The sequence below is a fragment of the Neodiprion fabricii genome, chromosome 1 (genome assembly GCF_021155785.1).
Source record: "Neodiprion fabricii isolate iyNeoFabr1 chromosome 1, iyNeoFabr1.1, whole genome shotgun sequence".
Classification (NCBI taxonomy): domain Eukaryota; kingdom Metazoa; phylum Arthropoda; class Insecta; order Hymenoptera; family Diprionidae; genus Neodiprion; species Neodiprion fabricii.
The window spans coordinates 26,248,553-26,269,817 of record NC_060239.1 but is presented as its reverse complement, the minus strand read 5'-3'; the positions used below and the strand labels follow the sequence as shown (position 1 = coordinate 26,269,817).

The window sequence follows — 21,265 nt, the reverse complement described above, 5'->3', positions numbered from 1 at the left end:
TGGATCGGGTACGTGCGCTCCGCACCATCCATATTATATGGAAACGGGAAAAACCCTTTTTGTTGCACTTTCGACGGATGCGAATTACCGATAATTCGCTCAACTTTTATTACGGTATCTGCGTGTGTCGAGTCCGGAGTGGCATTTGGCTAGCGACGAACACTTCGGTGTTCCCGCATTTTTGCAGATGTTCGATTATACGTGTGTACGATATGAGAATTCACGAGCTTTTCCCGCACAACGGCAGTGTGCAATCACATCGAGACCGCGGAACGAACGGACGAACAAACGAACAAGAGTGGAAAAGAGCCAGAGTCACGAGATTGAACACGAGTTGTGTCCATGACCCAGGCATCCGGTTAGCTTTTAGAGTTGTCCCATTTTCAACCGTGACGTTCTCGCAACCAACTTGTAGCCATTCCTGCCGTCCGGCAATAAAAGAAGATCTGAATATTCTGCTCAACTTGTTTGCCACGCTCAAGTGTGCTCGAGGATTTTGCCACGCGTTCGTCTTGTTTTAAAATTCTCCTCTTTTCCGCAGCGAGACGCTCTGAATCATTGCCCGGAAATAGAGGAAACCTGTCGTTGCGTTGAAAAATTGTATCGGAACAGTTTTCACTCATTGTGATTATTGACTACGCGTAAAGTGACCATCTTATACAGATGCAAGGTAAGCGTACCGGTTACTGATACCTTTAGACCCAATTATTGACTCTTCTATTTTCAAAAATTATAAATTCACGACACAAATCGTGAATCGCCAGAGGGTTAGACACTATAAATTTATTTTTTGGCAATCATAGAACTAAGTATCAAACAGATACACAATCAAAAAAGGTCAATAATTGGGACAGGGTCCGTAACTGGTACACTTACCTTCAATATCGCGAATTGAACACCGACGGCGTAACAATTTAATGCACGACGCGTATATATTTATATACGTATATGACGTGTCAAGATACGAGTGTAATAATGGAAAGAGAATTTTGATGAGGAGAAGAAAAAGAATAAGACGGAGCAGTAAAAAGGGGAGAATAATTGTAATAAAAATGAGAATTAAGTTTGGAAAACGTCCTGTTGCCGTTGGCTGTAATTTCGTGCAGGCGACGAAGGGCTGAGGGGAGGATTACGAGGTTACTTTTGGGAAAGGAAATCGCCCGGAGATGACGTTGGAAACATTCTTTGCACGCTGTCATGTACAAAACGGGGTTTATTAACCCCGTATGGTTCGAGGAGAATCGCGGAGTCTATTATAGGCAAAGTATGAAGAAGACCGGTGACTGGTGCAGGCTAAGGATTGAGGGATGTCGTTCCCTCGGGTGTAACATCTGGGCACGATGAGAGACCGAGGAAAGTTTCATTCGTCGGAGTGAAAAGGACAGCGAGCTTCTTTATCGGTACGAAATTGAATCGAGTTCCAAGATTCAACGCGGTCGGTCCTTCGAAGAACGTCATATAGATATATACATAAACTACCACCGATAGCCACGAATCGGTGATGGCGGCTTCGTCTTCCGCGAAGCTGTGCCGCTTTTCTAACCTTTTCAGGATATGGAAGCGAAGAAAAATGAAAGGATCAAGGGAAGCTTGAAATACATAAGGGCGAAGAAAGGTCTGAAGCGAATATAAAAAGAAAGGAAAAAGTTTTCGATTGCACTTTCTTCTCATCCAGCGAGTTTACATTCGCTCTGAGATTTTTTGACGACGAATTCTCTTCCGTTTCCCGGCCATATTGGAGAAATTTCGCTAGCTAGGCTTTCAGTTTCATACGCAAGATTACTTTTTTTTTATCACAATTACGTAACGATAACGTAATTTTAGTACGATCGAAAAATGACTGCGTAAAAAACAGTCTGTCTGAAAAAAGATTTTACCCTTCATTATTTGCTCCGCAAAGAGAGTATGTACCTAATGACATTTATATTACCTAATTAAATTATACTGCGGGTATATTACACAAACGTGCCGTACAAGGTTTATTTACTATATTCAATTTTCATTGCATCAGCTGCGTTGGTTTGTTCCGTAGTAAAATAATGAAGTTTATTTCTGTCATATACGATGGAACGTGGCCTCTTTTACTCCCCGCGGTGATGTCCCAGGATACCAGAGTTCCTCATCACTGTAACAAATTTAATTACAATCACGGATGCGGTGCATCAGGCTGCAACGCCAGACCCAGCCGCAGCGTATCGGTTAATAAATGCGGTCGGAAATGTTCCCGGCGTCGTGAAAATTCGAACAAAGATCGACGTCTCGGTCGGACGGTGCGATCTTTCAAAGGTAATTCGAAGCGTGCACCGCGATCACCGTGACTGAGAAAAACTCCGAGTCGTAAAGTGGAAACGGACCTTTAATCCGGCACACTCGATAATGGTCCGCCGGTGGCGTCGCGGGGGGTTCGGTCAAAGATGGCGGACAATGCCAAGTGAGGGAGATTATTGGAAGAGAGCCCTCTTCACCGGGGTAGCGGCTAGAGCACGAGCCATCTCGGCTTCGCTCTTCCCTAATGTACTTTACCACCCCGTCGGCGACGTCGCGACGCTTTGAACTCCGTCATGCGCTTCGAGAATAACCAACTCAGCTGTTCGTTCTGCAGCTCGTGTCTACACGCTTCCCTTGACTAATTCAGGGGATGGATCGGAATGACGGATCGGTTACGTTTTATATTCGACCGCCTTTCATCATCCACCGGATGATCGGACGATGCCGCAAAATTATTCAACTAGAGCAAACAGCCCTTGCTTGTACGGATGTATTCAAGAATCGGCCTGTAGTCAGTCCGTTTGATATTCTCTTTGGAAGATGACTCCTGATCTTACGACGAAGGGCTTCCGGGGTATCGAGAAGCCTGATTTCACAGTTTACCGGTGAATCGGTAGCGAAGCGGAAACGCGTTATCGACGGAAAGTTACTACTCTCTGTGATCAAATATCATTCTTCCGAAAGTTCATCCGTACATCTTGTCTTGTATGAAAATATTCTTCAAACGATTCTTGTCGCGTGGATGGATATCGGACACGCGTAACCCAGCGGAAATGTAGAGAGGGCTTAGGCTTCGAGGTATACCAAAATAGCCCCAAATACATGCGAATTTTGTTCAGTTTAGAACGTACGATGCTATACATTTCGCATGTTACATGAAAATCACACGGTTTTTGGCGTTTATCTCGCAACGGCGAAATCGGCCGTAACTCGGCAACTCAAATTCAGCGACGATATATCTCCACCGCCATCTGTTTTTTGTCTTCAGATCAATCACACCGTACGTTTCTTTTATCTTTTCCGTCTCTCCGTTTCCTGAAACGTTGATGGATGATCCTGAGCAGTATCCGGCATTTTAATACCCTTCAACTCTCGCAGCGATCGTTGCCGATTTCCTCATCCGGAAATCGTTCGGACGATTTATTATATTGTACAGAGAGGGGAAAGGAGAGAGAGACAGAGATAGAGAGTGATGGAGTTGGCGGGCATGATGGGGGAGAGAGGGGGGGTTAGTGATGGATGCTCCGATGGTAAGACATGCAGAAACGATGATGCAATTAAATTGACTATATACTCGGCCGAGACGACGCGGGCGGCAAATATTGATTTGAGAAAATCGTGTTTAGCAGGAGTAATTTATACGGGATCTCTTGTCAGGGGGTGGAAATTCGGACGGGGCTACTCGACTCGAGACCCCTGCGCCGGAGACGACCGCGGTGCTGTTTGCATAGAAGAAGCCACGAAGTCAAACAAAAGTCCGAAAACCCTTGCCCGACCACAATCGTCACTGCCTCGCCTGCAGTCGGACCCAACGAATTAATTCTGTACCACGTTACGTGACAAACCTGACTTTTGAATAATTTAATTTGCGATATCGTTTCGGCAAACATCCGTGATACCGTGGCAAACAAGGCGACGGCATTCGCCTCACCGCCAACCCTCGAAGCCGAAGGGTCGTGACTTTCCACGGTGGCCTTTCTTCGAGCCTACAATCAACCGAGTTCACTCTCCGGATTGACTTGTCATACTCGGCCGCCTAGTCTGCGTTAACATCGTTGAAATTGATTAATCGCTTCGCGCGAAAACGAACGCAGAGAGCTTTTTTTATATTCACCGCGAACCGCGACTACGTCGTTAAATTGGTCTCACTGTTTCAACTCTCCAAGGATAATTATATGACGCAGCTTTCGGGGTCGCGATTACGAGGCCGGTCGATCGGTACTTCGGCTCTGTACATTCGAACAATTATTTCGGGAAAGCCGAAGCTTATAGGTATGGAAAAGGGGGGAAGAACGAAGGATACTTTGACCAGCGTTCGAGTATGGCCGAAGTAATCAAGCGGCGAGTGTGCGGATCCTGGATTCGGGGGACCTTCTGTCGTCCCGTTTATCCCGGGGGGGGGGGGAGGGAGGCGAATACTTGAGATGAAACTTGACCAATCGCGGTCGGTCCCCACGGACGTTAAACTATCACGAGGGGTTTTGGTCCTCGTTATGAGCCGTTGCGCACGTGTTGGTATTACGGCCGGCTAGACAGCGCTCTGCATTGTTTGCTACGACAAATACGAGGCAGCCCTGCAGTCGTATACGTATACGATCGTATAGTTTTCGAGAGAATCCGTTGACCGGGAAAATTACTCACTGTGCGACAATCGTAAAATCTTGCAGGCGCTAGGCGTATCGGCAGGCAGTCTGCTTCTAGTCACATCACGCCGGTGAGAATTACTACAGTAAATTCCTCCCCCCCGACTATAATTACTCGGAATATGCGATAATTCATAACTCTGATGTTCCTTCGCTTTATCTATCCTCGTTAAATTTACAGGCAGCAGCCATCCGGCCTGCGGAGGGTGCTATTAACGAGTTTTATTACTGACCTTAATAATTGTTGCTTAATGGGTGTGAAATTTGAAAAGATCGCATCTCACCACCGGCGTCTTTACTTTGAGATGTTTTCTTGACGGTTCGCGGTGATTATACCTACGGTCTATCTTTGAGCTTAGATTTATACGAGAAATGTTACAATTCAAATTCACCGCAGGATTTTACGCCGTTCATAGAATTTTATTCGAAACTGGTACGAAGAGGATTTTTAACTTGTTTTCGAGTGAGGCACTGCCGGCAAATTACATTTTTTGTTTACTCAATTTCGTGAACATACGTAATACGTATATACATGTATTCTTTGTGAGAATATGAATATTGAATGAAACGTTCCTTTTTTCGTATAATGTATAATTTTCTTGTTCCTTTTTTATATAAAATCGTTTCATTAAATCATGTGCCCGTGTATAATGCACACTGTTCACGCGATATATTGTATCCCGGTTTTCAATACTTAGAAAGAGAAGTGATTCGTCGCTCGCGGAGTTGAAATATCGGTTTGTAATTTTCCTGGGATACCTGGAACACAGTATTATACTTTTGATATTTTTTTCCACCGTTCAAGGTTTCGTATCCATTGTATGAAATGTATCTTGTTTTATTCAACGGTTTGATCAAGTGTTTTTCCGTCCGTTGTACATAAGTATATAGCACAGGGAGTGAGAAGAAAAGAGATAAAGGACCTCCGATTTCTTAACACGAAACTTAGCTTAAAGTTAATCGGAGACTTGAGTAAACGACTACTTTCGGAATTAGTACCAGGGGTGGTGATAAGCGTTGAACCTGAAATCGACTTTCTTTCAAACTTGGCAAAGCCTATAACGAGGGAACTTAAGCACGTCTTTAAACGAGGCGTAGGATTGCTTGTGTCATTCGTAACTTATTGTACCAGCACCATCTCTGCACTACGCCCAGCTGTAATTACTCTTTTCATAATTGTTTTATTAACTTGTTACACGAGCTTGCGCAAGCTGCGGGTCGCCTTCTCGGCTCTGCGGTGCAAGTAGAAAACGGTAAAGTATAATTAATTCGAAGCAAGCATCGTTCGCCACGACAACTTTAAACGTTTTACGCTGGGGTGAATTATTGCCCGTACGTACGTACATGCATGCATGCATGCGCTACGTGTCGCAATTAATACCCCGTAACTTCCGTATAACACCACCCTCGTTTAACCTCCGAACTCTGGCAGGTTTTGCTTTTCCCTCGTTTTGCCCCAGCCGTTCATCATTTCGCATTTTGATCACCTCGCGCAAACCGATCCTTGCTGTGATATGAGTGTTCGTCGCGTTCCGATGCCTGTCGTCGAGCCAATACGTCACGCGAGAGGCGACAGTTGCGAGGGCGGAGTTCGAGATAGGAAAGAAAAGGATCCATCGATCTTCGGGCTTTCGACTGGATGCATGATATTATTTGAACGATAAAGTTTTCACGAAAGACAGCTGACTAAATAGGTGTAGACAGCCTCCGGCGACTGGCCGGTATTATTGATTAATTATTCCGATGGAATATTTCGTCCCAAGGGGTGTGAATTTCTTTATCAGTTTCAACCCTCGTACATTCTTTGCAATTTATGGATTACTCAATCGTAAGAGAATAAAACATCTAAGCGCTTGTGTCTAAGCCTTCTCGTATAAAGCTGAATTCAGCGTGCTCCCGACATTTCTCTTTCGCAAAGCGTTTGATCGTTTACTTATTAAAAAGTTTCCAGATCGATCGCAGGTAATATAATGATTTGACGTTTATACGATGTACATATGAGATCTATACATGTATCTGATGTATATATTCTAAACGACCGAAGACCAAAATACTTCAGTCGAAGCAGCGGTTGATCTAATTTTTTTTTATCCCGATACATTCGATTTTAATCTGATTGTCTCTAAATCTGACAGCCTCTGAGTTTCACCTGATCGTACTTTGAATTAGGATCTGTGAATTAGTTTAAATAAATCGCGCGTTGAGCACAGAATGGTCCAGGAGACTTTGCTTTTCAGTAAACGTACCATTTGAAAATATATCACAAGTCGTCTCGGTTGGAATAATTAAGGCAAAATAAAAAAAAAGCTCGCCCAAAAGGTTTCGCGATCAGTTCATCGTCTAGTGAGCTTCAGTATTAAACTTTAAGAGCTTTCATCGGATACCCGACAATGCAGTCGATTCTTGAAACACGCAAATCGAGCTTGCAGGCTTCAGTTCATGCTTCAGAAAACAGCAATTCACGGCAGCTCGATTGGATCCACTTCTCTTTGGCGTCAAGCCGGGCGTGAATTTGTCCACTTTACAGGCTGCAGATATGTCTTGGGGATTCGGGGACTATATCAGCTCGGAATTTCATTCGTCTACGACGCAAGGATAAACATAGTCGGTAATTATCGAAGCTACCAGTCTGGCCATCGAATTAACGCACTGCTCGAAAGCTCTTCCTCACGTTAGACGTTTTATATTACATATACATGTATATCAGGGTGTCCTTTATTCAGGGTGTTGACGATTTTTTTCTATCTCACGCTCCAAATCAACTTCAAATAATTCAAAAACAATCACCTAATTTTTTCAGATAATCACAACAACTCTGAACTCGAAATTTAATTCTTTTTTATTCAGAGGGTGTGGAATTCGTCTAGATTGTCCGGTACGATGATGTGAATTTTTTCTCAGATAATATCAGTAATGCTCACTGAAGACTCGCAGTCACGGATTTTTTTTCAACGTCATTACTCTTACAATGAAATATGCACTGAAAATGTGTCCGAAACACGTGTATTTTAAATGGGGAAATCCATCCTCTTGATGGCACGCGTTAGAGTGAGCTAAGAACCTGACAAAAGTAGGCAATTGTTTTTGAATTATTTGAAGTTGATATGATGGGGGATGAGACGGAAAAAAATCGTCAACACCCTAAATAAGAGACACGCTAATGTATATTGTATACACTCGACAGACTTTGACGATTGTGCGGAAATGAACCTCCGGCCTTTAACCTCGAACTTCAGAGAAACTTTGTCAGCGTAACACTCGGGCAAAAAGATACTTTTGAAAATGTGTCTAAGGGTACATCAAACAAGCAGTGACGCTTGAAAAGGAATCGTATAAGTATTTCATGCTCGATGCTTTGGTACCATCTAGAGAAGTCATTTACATTATTCCTTTTTTACTTTGTCGTGAATTCACTTCTGTTGCGAAAAGGACGGCTGAATTTCGAGGGAGGAAAACGGGCGTCTGGGCTTGTTTCAACCTGACGCCAATTAACGCTTCCCAAATTTTATTTGCGTGGAAACTGCTTGCAGTCCGCGAGACGGAAATGATTAAAATAATTCTTGTAATTTTGGCAAGGTGTACTTGACGTTTACATTAAAAAATGATTGTTTTCGATGCGTGATCTTGTTATTATTTCGTCAGTAAAAAATCGTTGTCTACGGTTACTGCGATTGATGAAACTGAGGAAAATTGAGCCACGAATTTCCAGCGTCCTTTCTTAGGCTGACCAACGCATTCATGGTTTCTAAGTCTGGAGATAATTTACCGAGAATTCTTAGCTGGGATTCGAGGAAAAAAGGTCATCGATTAGAAAAGTGTCCGAAACTTTACCGCGTCGGTGAATTTTACAGGGGAAACTTTTTAAATCGAGCCTCGGTTGATATTTCGGTAGATGTATAAGGTATACATATACATATATACGTGTGTTATATACAGCGCGAGTACCGAAAGTGGGTCCAAGAGTAAAATAAAGAGGGGCATTGTCAGTTCCAGATTTCTGCAAACACGCGGAGAAGAACCTCCGTGAGACATGAGCCGACATTTTGGAGCAACGAATAGTTTGCACGTTGATTCAGGTATCGATGTACAAAGCTGAAAAAACTAGCTTTGTTCTCTTGCAGCGGCTAGAGAAAAGTTTTTGTTCTCTTACGCTTAGTACTTATCTAGACGTTTTGCAGTAAAAAGTAACCATCAACGCCTGAGTTGCTCGAGGCATGATTCAAGGCAGCTTGGTGAAGTTTAACGGCGCTATAATAACGTCGTAAACGCTGTAACGCGTCGACTGAAAACCAATATACACGTACACAGGTTGTCTTACGGCAATGTTGTTTACGCATGATTTTTACCAGCATAATTAACGCGGCGGCTTGCGAAAACAGATGCTTCAGATTTTAAGTCTTTCACGGTACCGCATTGCTCAGGTGGCTTGCGGAGCACGTTGTACGAATTAATGCCACACCGTATTATAATGATTTACGGAGATCCGGGAAGCACTTTTAATCCGTGCGAAACGTTTCGTTACGTAAATGAAACAATTACATTCTCTGCAAGTTAAACAACGAGAGTAAATCAGTAGGTATTCAGGCTTTTTTTTTTTTCATTGTTGGCGAAATAATTACACACAGTATTACAATGCGTTGTACAATCGTTGATCGTCATATAAAGATTAATTCAAATTAATTGCGAACGAAGGGACGGAAAATCTTTTGAATTAATATTCATTTCAAATCGTACACGTAAATTTAATGCGAAACTATGTCGATAACGATATTTACTCATTTGGGGTTGAGGAGGATATGGATTCGGACCTCGAAAAATCTCTGCTAAATTCTCGGAGGTAATACAGGCACGCGAAGAAACGTTTATTAGCGACTACATGCGGCAGCATTATGGGGAGCGTTATGGCCATTTCGAACGTTGTTTGTTGGTCTGAGGCTTATCGATGGTTTTTATACCGTGTCTTTGTGCTTAATCGGAGATGTTATAGCCTGCCATCCGAGCTAATGATGGAAAGAATGCGTTTGGTGTAAGTCGCCAGGGAACAAATGGGTTTTTTTTTTTTTTTTTTTTTTCTTGCAGTTGAAGGTTTTCTCAAGTTAGAGAGAGAGACGATTCAATTCTGGCGTACCATTATATTGAAATCATAATAAGACGAAGATTCAAAATCGCGTCACGGTTGATCAGAACAATGTTGACGTAAATAACGGCGAGGGGAGACTTGGGACATTATAAGACGATGACGATGATCGAAAGCGACTTGATGAGTCTAGACAAAGCGCAATTTCACCGTTCGAACGTTTATTAAATGCCACTTTTTCACCCACCGTTGCCCACGTCTAATTTGACGCCTCGCATTCCTGTCGAACGATGGACTTTCTCAGCGACATTTAAAATGGTATTCGACGCTGAAAAGCAGTCGGGAGGCTGGTTTATCAGGGATAAAGTGAGGGGCGGTGTTTGCTATTGTATATAACTTCGTTTTCGCTGAGAGAAGCCATCGTTCTTGGAAAATAATTCTGCGAATTAAATATATCTCGAGGGAAGCCTGCAGAGGTAACTTTTGGGGCGAGTCGTCGGAGACTGATTTTAATAATCCGTTACGAGAGATAAAATCTTGGGAAATTTTTATTTCGAGCTTTCCGCTTCATTCTTGAATAACATGTCTACCGCTGCACAGCGTGTAGTTGAAGTTATTTCTCCGAGGAGGATCTACGACGTCGCTTTATTCCATGTATGAACGGCCGAAATTCATTCCGGCAGAATCTCGAGAGGAGCTCAGAGGCTCGGTTTGAGATAAGTCTGTTGGACTGCGAAGGTTATATCACTGGAAGAGGAAATAAGAAAATCTACCGGACAATTGTTCATGTTTTTATATTTTGATGACGAGACAGTATCAAGAGGGTGAACAACATTTCGGATTCGTGTGTGCATCGCTGGTGACTCGGTACCTCAACTTCGCGTCACTTCGAAATATCCTTACTAATGAGAGCTATGAAAAAAATAGAAAATAAAATTGAAGGTTAGTCGTCGGGGCCTTGTAGATTTATTGAACTGGGTTGCCATGGCCACGAAGAACGCAGATGGAGAATAATATCTAACTTCGATGTACGGGCTTGAGGGTATACATTGCATACATATTTATACATACATATATATATATTTTGTATATATATATATACCAAACATATCGCACTGAGACCTTGTTAAGAATTTGTTTGAGAGGATTTCGTATCATGTATCATAGGTCGAGGAAAAAAGAGAGAAAAATGAAAATACCTTTTCCCCTCATTCCTCTGAACCCAAATTCATAACGCGCACTTCTTGATGTACCTTCTACCTTATACATGACATACGTGTGTGAAAGTTGGCATCGTAGCTATGAAATATGTCTCTCGTACCGCAGACGTTGAATTCATAATAAAGTGAGAAAATCCTTTTCGCCTTTGATGTTCCTTCATGTTTGTCGTCGAAAGTTTCACATCATATCTCGAGTTTCATTCATCGTGATCATATACAGGGTGGTCGGTTTTAATACCCCTCAGGCGAATATCTCAGAAACGAAGAGAGACATAAGAAAATGTTTATTACATGCATCTTTTAGGGATTTAGAGGAGAAAAAATGATGCTGTGATGGGTTTACTTGTGGAGTGTGCCATCTTTCAGATTTTACAAGAAACGTCTGGTTTTAGATACGGAACATGTACACATACTTTGGATACGAACAGAGCTGATAGCGTAATCGAAGACGAATTGGATGGCGTCGAATGTTGGTATTTTTAATCGAGCTGGCATACTCTTTACAACCGTGAACGTCTTTTGAAAAAGATCCTCCGTGCACACGTGTACAGGGTCTGTTTCAGGAGAAATTGACGGTGTATGTATACTACCTTCCGGTACAACTCGTCTACCTAAAGTACACAGATTTCCGGTCCAGTGCTATTTAGGGTTTAGAGCTACAGGCGTGTTACACTCCAAAAATCAACACGCAAATGCGCAACGAGACCCCTGCTAAAATTCACTCTGTAGATGAGATCGGCGACGTTCAAATTAACCTACATTCAAATTCGATTAGTCCCTTGGTGGCAGGTCTTGCTGTTGACGTCAAACGGTCGGTACAGATTTCGTGGAAATATCTGCTAGCCGATCTGTAAAGCAAACAGTCTGTCAGAGAAGCGTGAAGTCTTCGTTGAAGATTTACCGATACCAAAGGCTAATGGGATCTCATAAGGAGTTTGCAATCTCACCGAAACACGTTAGGTACGTTACGTTTTGACGGCTCGTTGAGAACTTTGTGAAAAAAAGTAAGGTGGTTGGTTTTACTTTGGGATAGATATTCGAATAATGACCAGCTGTTTGCACCTGATTTCACAGAAACAGATCGATAGCTCTGTTTCATTGTCGAATCCAAGGAAATGTATGGTTCAAAAGCAGATGGAGTTGTACGGTAAAAGAAAAACAAACCTTGCCAAAGTGGCAAAAATATGTTGAAATTTATTACAAAACGGATTGATTCGAGTTAACGGATTTGCTGCGTCAAATGCCTTTGAGTCTCGGATTGGTTTGAAACTGTGGGAAACGCAGTGCTGCTGTGTGAAACACGTTGCCCCGAGGATACCTCTGCAGGTATCAAACACGTTAATACCGCGTACATATGGACTATGTTGGAAATGTATCGGAGCGCCGGTTCGTAACCATGTAGGTACGTGCCTCCGTGTATAATCCGCACGAACCGGCATAGCTGAGTGCAATATAGAGACATATTTGTTTGCGCATCGCGCACACTTGTTCGTCGAGAAGTATCGGCAAACAATACTCCGATGTCAAACATTTGCCGGGTACCCATATTCAGTAGAGCTTGCAAACAGGCGGGTAACGATAGCGCAAAGTGTCTGACTATCGTGCAAGAATCGCGATTGGAATGATGTTGTTACATTCCCTAATCGAAGTCAAGGTTACGTCTCGATGACAGGGAATATTTGCGGGGGAGCGTGACTTATTTTGGTATACCGATAATAATAACTGTTTATATACAACTTAACTCTGTCGCCAGTATCTCTAAAACTTCCTCCGCGCTCGGATCTATCATTTTCGTTGATCGTCCCGTGCAATCGGCGACTTATCTCGTCGTCGGTATATACATATAACCTGTGGGAGGTGATAATCATCGAATCAGCAACTCGGGGCTGGAAGCCGGCAATAATTAGATACGCGGAGGAAAATAGGAAGTCCTCAAAATGGAGGGTTTAGCCTGGGGATTATCGCTAATTGGTGAGAACAGTTCCCCTAATCGTCTAACACCCTGTGAAATCAGAATGGCGATGCAGGTAAGTCAAGTGCCGCAACCGGCCTGCTTGATATTATTCAACGACCAAGGTTAATTCATACGGGTTTTTAAGCAGACTTCCAAGCGTCGGTGTGTATAGTACTGGAATACATGGCCAACACGTAGTTATGGCTAACAATGCGAGGCACGGTTAGTCGGTATTCTTAACCCTTTCGGTCTTACATTTTTCAACTCGATATTTTGGCCTGAATTTTGTTACTCGAGGATTTTTGCGGTCGCTGATTACAGAATTTGATCATTTCTAAATACAAGATGGTGACTTCAATATGGCTGATGTAAAATCGAAAAAACTATTAAAATTCGATGATTCTGTAATGTCGATGATAAGTAAACTGTGATAAGACTGTGACTGAAAGGGTTAAGACGCGTTGCGACTTACACCGCACTTTATTCACGTAACATTAGATTGTCTAATAAAGCTCGTACCTATACTCTTCATCTTGGTCTCAACCCTTCTATATTCACGTATTGAAATTCGTTCGTAAGTTATAGATTCGATCGATATTCGCCCGTCTGTGAAATCTTCTGTTTTTTTTTTTCTCTCTTCTTTTTCTTTTCTGAGTCGTTCGTTTCTCCATTTGGCACAATTTATTTTTCGCAGTGACAGAATCGGTTATACGTACTAATTCACGTATGTTTCAAATACGCAATTTTGATTTGACGAGCTAACGCCTTCGCGAAAGTTAGAGGGTTATCGTTAATTTTCGTTGTGTTAATTTTGTTGTTCTTTTGGAAGGATAACAAGCAGGCGCGTAGCATAAGATGTCATTCCGACTATGATTTACTTTCGTCAAGTTTCGCTCGTATCTTTTTAACGTACCTTCGTCGTTTCCACAGTAAAACAACGATTATTATTCAATTCGTTGCCCCCAGTCGTCTGTGCTCAAGTTATGTGTAAGGCATCCAGAGCCGGAATTTACATAGCGTAATTTTGGCGAAGCTTCTACATCCGAGTGCGAATCATGTTATATGCATATGGGTTATGAATTTTTATGCGTATCACATATTTTTCTCTGCTTGTACAAAAATTTCCGCATACGTATTCTGTATAGCTGTACGTATATATTGTACGTGTATGTATGCATACGTACATATGTATATTTGTTGATCACGTATATTGGCGAAACCAGCGCGAAGCCGTGGAAATCCCGGGGTACGTTTGACAGCCTGTTTTACCATTCACAATAGGAAAATGAATCCGGGATAAAGTCGGTCGTGCCAAGGCTCGTGTCGCAAGGCTTTAGCAGGCGTTCGGGTTTTATGGATCCCCGGGATTTCCACGTTTCAGGGATTTATAATGAAACTAGCGTGCATCGTCGCGCGGCTCCGCCAACGATACAGCCATCGGTGGGTTATTCGATAGAGTGTGTCGAAGAAGCATGTTTTTCGAATTTCGCCACCGACTGGTGTGGAAAATTTCGGTCTTGACGAAAAAATACAGCGATTTCGAGGAGAACGTTTTCGTTCATATTTTCAACTCGAGAAAACGTATTTAAATTTGAGAATTTCCTTAATACAGTCAAATTTTCTTGAATAAAGTAAGGAAAACAAGACAAGTCAATACCGGTACATTTTTTTTCAAAAGATAGCTGTAGGGGAGTGAAATCGGAATTCAACTGGTCTACCCCGTTTCCCCTCTTCCGGTACCTGCCCCCCCTCCCCCCTTCTAAATTGCCGCCAAATGGCCAAATATGGCGTTTAAGGCTGTATTAAGGAAATTCCCAAATTAAAAACCGTTTGCTCAATTTGAAAATATTATCCAAAAATGTTCTCCTTGAAATCACTTTATTTTCTCTATCAAGATGGAAATTTTCCACACTAGACTTTGTCGAAATTCGAAAAATGTGGTTTTTCGATACACCCTACCATTCAGGTTGGCGTCAATCTATGTAATATAGATTTTGTGCGATCACCGATTGCCATCGTTAAAAATAAACGAATAAAATTATTAACAGCCAAGTGTTGCTGTATTATTAAATTCCGAATTCAATCCCGACGAACGTAATCACACCGCAGGTGGTTAATTTATACCTATAACGTACCGACCCTCGGATTGGCAATTATATTCGGATTTAACGAAACAAGTCGCGTCTGTTCGTCAGTTTATTACTGACTCGCGGATGTAACCGTAAGCCTCTTCCGTATACACATGATACTGCAATCATTAGTGGAATCCCGTTACTTCGGGTGAGATTGATTTTTTTTCATCTCCACTTCAATCGACTTGCTTCCGTCCTTTCAGTTTTTCCGTTCACTTTCTTCCCTCTTCTTTCTTCATTGAATAAAAGATTCTCCCTCAATGTGCGGGCGAGATCAATGTCTTTTCTACGAACCAGTTTTCTCTCAAGATTTTCTAATCCGAGTGAGAGGGTTTGAAGGTGTACACAAACGGACGAACCGGGGGGAAGGAAGGATACATAATTAATAGAAAGGAAAGCTTTTATCTCGGAGTGCAATTCTCTGTTCAGTTACGCGTCTCTTTGTAATTTCAAATCACACCTTTAATCGACAGAGGTTGATTCACTTCAAGTTGAACTCGAACTTGTGTTGAATCACCTTGACGCGGAGGCATTTCGGTTTTATTGTACCTTGTTCAAATAATTTTTTACTCGTGACGGAATAATTTTTCGAACAATACATCTGGTCACTGCAAGCGCTTCCAATAAAAGGGTAAGTTTTTATCAATTTTCTATCGATCGAGGTCAGTTTTCTCACGTTTTTCGTTACCCTACATTAATTTTCCATCTAAAGACTTATTGACTTTCGGGAAACGAATTTTCTTGAAAAGACCAATTTAATTTTTTAACAATTTTCAAAATTAGAACAGCTTGCTATCCGATTTCGAGAAAAAAAATATACATATATATATATATATATATATATATATATATATATATATATTTTTTCTCAATATTTAAACTTCAGGGAATACTTTTGCATAAAAAAAACTAGAAGTGCCAGAACTTTTGGGTTAGCCCGCGTTCAAACGACCCGTGAATGATAAAAGGAACACGAGGGTCCCAGCGTCGAATGAACTTTGACAAGTTTTAAGGAGAACTTAAGGGGTGCGCCGAGAATACGCAGGTAGAGGCTTGGATTTCCGCAGGCACTGCATTTCCTCGAATCCGTCTAACCTACCACCGTATATACCTGTATATCGGTTGGGAAAGTTTTACCACAAACTAAGTACGTCGAAGGCCACTGGGGTTCAAACTACGTTTGCAACCAGCTGCGATGTATAACTTGTTAAAGAGTTTTCAAGAAGTATTGCAAGCGAGGTCGAGGATATCCAGGTGTTGCAGTGTCGTTGATATTGTATTAGAGTCACGGCCCGATGGAAATTACCTCGCGATGAGAAAATTGCTGTGGGTTCGAAGGTAGAGACGACGAACAGCCGAGTGGCTTCGCTAAACCCGCCTGCATTCGGTAAAACAAGAATGTCGTGTCACGATTTTTAGAAGTTAGAACAACTCCGACGGTTTTCTCTTCCTTTCTTATTATGTGGGAATATCTGATATTCAACGACGAGAAGAGAAGAAAGAACGAATTCTGGGGAAGTAAATTAGGAACCGCAAGGAAGACGGTGCGGCGTATGCTTTTGATAAAGATTTTCTTCCGAGGAATTCACTCAAGCGTAACTTAAGATTGTAATAACTATTTTGACAGGCGAGCTCCAACGCTTAGGAATTTACGACTTGGGTGCTATAAACGTGAAAACGTCTGTTACGCATAGGTATGTATACGAGGTCTGTAAGGAACCCCCCCCCCCCGTTGGTTGATGCCGCTCTATTTTAAATCGAGGCTTGTTCTTGCGGCATTGTTAAACGGACACCGTATATCATTATGCTGTGTGAAAAACGATGATTATTCACGCGAGAGGCGCTTATCGTTTCTTTAACCTATCGCCGCGAACATGATCCTACCGGTTGTTAGAATCGCGGTGGAAATATTGTTGACTAATTTACTTTTCGGCGAAAAAAAGCGAATGATGTAGTAAGAAAAAATTTCCTGTAGAATAACCGCAGTGATCAGGCACTTGAGAGACAAAATTCTTCTTCTTCACTTTACAAAATTGGTTTTATCGATGAAATTCTTTGGAACAAAAAATTTCCATGCATTTTTTATGGTTGGAAAAATTTAGGAATCTCTTGTTATCGCAATTTTCAGTTATCGCGTAATATGGTCGGTATCGAGTAGTAATTTTCATTACCGATCGTACGAATTTGACGAATAATTACGTAGTTGTTTCATTGGAGCGATACGCCGAAGTGAAAAAATGAATATTCATTTGTAACTAGAACGAAATATTATGTCAGGGTGAAAATCGCATCGTCTTCACAACGACGTTAAACTACAGAAGTGATTCGATAATTGATATAAAATCATACATTATACGTCTATGCATTATCATACATTAAAATGGAGGTTTGAGATTTTCTTTTTCTTATCGTTTCTACTTTAACTTCCAAGAAAAATGAAAAAAGGTGATACGTTAATACGTAAGTCAGTCTGTACCTTCAAAAAATTGCTATCGGCACCCCTTGGAGGGCATCGACGTCTAGCTCGTCAATCTCGTCAACCACTTGATGTCTTATCGAATGCCGTTATACGTTTGTACAGAGATTCAACGCATTGTTCATACTTCATGCATCGGCAGGCCGCACGCTGATTAGATTTCAAAATTTAAGAGTAAACTACTCGCCTGCTTTTCCAAACGTTACAGTGGCAGGGTATTTCGTAGTCTATCTCGGTTGGGAATTTCGCGCTTACAGTACTTTGAAATTCAATTACACGAGGCTTAATCTATCGTCAAGTGTAGAGTTAGATTCGTCTGTCTCAATTTTAGGAATTAACTGAAAGTGATGTTGAATTTCTTGTCAGAGGAATTCAACTTCGTTAGCCTCATTTAAGGGTGTCGATGAAATTGTCAGGTTCGGATTCGGTCGACGTCTGCGCTGTTATATAAAGTCTGACGTCGAATCACGTCTCGTGTTGTATCATTGAAATCTAATAGTTTGCCCGAGGGTGTAACGAAATTCGAGAAGCACTGGGTACCTACACAGTTTCGCCGAAAACATGGTTAAACATTGTCCCAACCCGTCGCTTCCCTCCCCCGTTTCGCTATTCTTATCTTCATCTCATTACGAGGCCTCGTTAATAACAGGAGGCCATTAAGCTGCTGCCGGCACCGTTTCTGCCGCCTACAGCTGAAGCTCCAATTCGTCCTTAGCTCGACGCTACTTTCTGGGGCAAGTTTTCCCTTGTGCGTCCTGCGAAACTTGTAGTTAAGGTGAGGACAATAAAAATTCTCTCAAGAGTTGTTAATGCCCGAGAATACGGGGGGGATAAGTCGAGCAAATACGTACAGGGTCGGTAATTTAATCGGGTGCGGAAACTGGAACTAAAATAAAATACCTAGGTACATAGTTTGTTATATGAATAACCCCTGATGTACCTCTGCGGAGATATTTCCATATTCTTACTCGTTAAGAAGATTATCCCTCCAAAGTCCAATTTATTAGACGAATGGGTGACGTGGTCTGCATACCTTTATCTTATATTATATATACATGTATAATGTATATGTATATATGCGTCCCAGCCACATAGTCCCGTACTCGATGAGCTCTTCTCGTTCAACTTTCGAGCAGTAAGCACACGCCTTTGGTTTGTTCCTCGAACCTGTCAAGGTCTCGTTCACTTTCCAATTAGTGTCAATCAGTCATTTTCCGTTTTCTTCCTCTCGCCGTTCCTTCGACGGTTCGAAACGTATCAACTTACAGCCAACGGATCAGTTAAGTTTTGATCGATAACATCGGATTGCCAATTTTCGCATTTTATCCCCTGATACTTGACGCGCAACCGTCACTTTGTCCATTTAGACGAGAGAACCATTTTTCTTCCTGGAAATTCAGTCTCCCGTGGGCTCCGTATAATGTCTACAATATAAGCAAGCTGTACCCGTTGATTCGTTGATCTATTAATATTACCGATCGGACATCAAGTCAATCGTCTTGGCGATAATGTTATCACTCGCATCACGGTATTTTGGGTTTTTGAACTTTTCTAGGATAGCGAGGCGGAACCAACTGTATAACAGGAACAAATTCGCCCCGGAAGAGACATCTCTGGGCAAAGAAAACCATTCCGTTTTTTTTTTTCTTTCTTTTACTTGCTATCCAGTCAAGCATTCCGCAGTGCAAACTTTGAACTCCTTGTTTTAGAACTTGCAGCGTTGTAGAATAGTCAGCCGGACTTTTACGTTCCGGAAAGTTTGTCGAGCGATTTAGAGCCCGTGTATTTACGGAGTAAGAGAGAAGGAGAAGTAATGAAAGGGAGATAGAGAGTTTGGGAAACTAAATAGATTACAAAAAAGAGTGATTACTTAGTTTGAAAAGATTCCGTCGAAAACGGGAAATTAATTTCAGCAAACTCGTTTCTGAAGAATGTGACGGTTTGTTCATTCAATCGAATGGAAAGATACAAGGCAATTTGCGGGAAACATAAAGAAAAGCCCAAATTATAAAACAAGGTTAGATTAATCAGAGTAGACTCGTCAGGGACGGAGTAACCAAAAAAGAAACGATTTAATGAATAAAATTTCCGATCAGATGACACAATGTATATTTATAATGTTCAATTGCGAGAGCGTTACGAGCGTACGTAAAAAAGATTAAGAAATGGCGTAAAAAGACAATTGACACGAACATATATGAATATAAAGCCAAGAGTGTATTAATAAAATACAAGAATTACTAATAAAGAAACAGGCGAAATAACAGGGCAATAAAGCGGCTTCCAGTCTTCGACAATTTTATGAGCTTCAATTCGAATTCACGCAAAACATTGCAATATTGCAATCGTGAAGTAAAAACGATTCACAAACTTACATTCGAGATTAAATATTCTTGGCGAAACTTTGCTCGACGTTATTTCCGATATGAGTTTTTCGCAAAGAAATCATTCCAAGTGATTAAGTTTATTATAATTAAGTATTCAACTTGTTTTTTTTTCTTTTACTCACTTCATTGTCATTTCGCAAGCAGCATGGAAGAGAAGAATCTCGTTAGAGAATCTTACCAATTGATCAAATATTCTTGCTACCGCGTTAGAGTGAATTTAAAGCAAGGCAAGTGGTAGGTGCTCAGCTTTAAGATCATTCAAGTGTGTCAAGAGTCTCTCGGGAAGCACATCCGCGAAAGCTATTTGAACACTGCATTTGATACATGGAACTTTTCATTTTCATGTACGAAAACTTTGGATGATTAATAATTTGTCGATACTCATCGGGTGAGCGAGTATTTTAAAGGAAAAATAATATCCAATCTCTGCTGAGTGGATTTCATACGAAAAAAAGAAACTGCTTCAACGCTATTTATTTTTCTAAGCATATCGTTTTCCGAAAATACGTGAATTGTCCTGGAATTATATTTGTCAATCGTTTATTCGTTGATATTTGTCTTCTAAAAAAATTTACTCTCACGGTCCAGAGCACCGTGTTCTTGAATTTCATACCCACAGAATATGAAAACAGTATCGCATACCGACTAGACGTGATCCTTGGAGAATTGACATTTCGCGAGTCTCGCAATCTGATTTTGAGAAAAAGTGTAACACCGCAAGAGATGTTTTCGAGGTAGCCTCGGTCTGATGGATGAAAATAAGAAATGGGACATTTTTGCGCAACGACTCAATGCTGTTTCAAATCAAATTCCAGGAATGCTGTTTTACGTATATTCTTTCCTCGGTTTTTTTTTCCATGTGTTTTTTTCCATATTACATGAAACTCCGCAGGATTTCTGCTACTCTTAAATAATCAAACTTCCTTTTCCGTTGCTTCTGCCGTATTCAAATAAGTTTTTTTTCGTTTCTTGTTACAGAGGCACAAGTGGAATCGACATCGACTTGCGGAGAGTTGATATTGATCAGTGCCCTCTTCCCCCTGGATCGACGCAGCTCAACATTTTCGCCGCCAGTGATAAGTGCAAAAAACGAACAACCGAGGTGAGGCGAAGCGATGTCCCATAGTTTCCTTTCCCTTTTCCTTCGTTTGTGGATGGTTGTCATTAATTTTTTTTTATCGCTTATATCGCGTAGAAAATCCTCGTCCTTCGATGACCAATTTGCAGGAATTGTCGGAAGCAATGAGAGAGCAGCGTTGAATACGAGGAATTAAGTTACACGGCTAGATAAAAAGGGATAAATCCTCACCCTGCCATCGTCTTCTGCAGCCACGTAGGTAGGCTGGGATTAATAAATCGTGTAACAAGTGGAGGGAGCACAATTTGGT

General features: G+C 41.5%; 1 protein-coding gene across 2 annotated transcripts in view; it reads left to right on the top strand.

The window, feature by feature from the left end:
• The window catches only part of LOC124183117 (probable G-protein coupled receptor CG31760), a 134,986-nt gene that overhangs the window by 58,418 nt on the left and 55,303 nt on the right, over positions 1-21,265 (top strand). For both annotated transcript variants that reach the window (XM_046571175.1, XM_046571184.1), the window contains one exon: positions 20,856-20,979. In XM_046571175.1, coding sequence (XP_046427131.1) covers positions 20,856-20,979 — 124 coding nt within the window. The remainder of the gene's footprint in view (positions 1-20,855; positions 20,980-21,265) is intronic.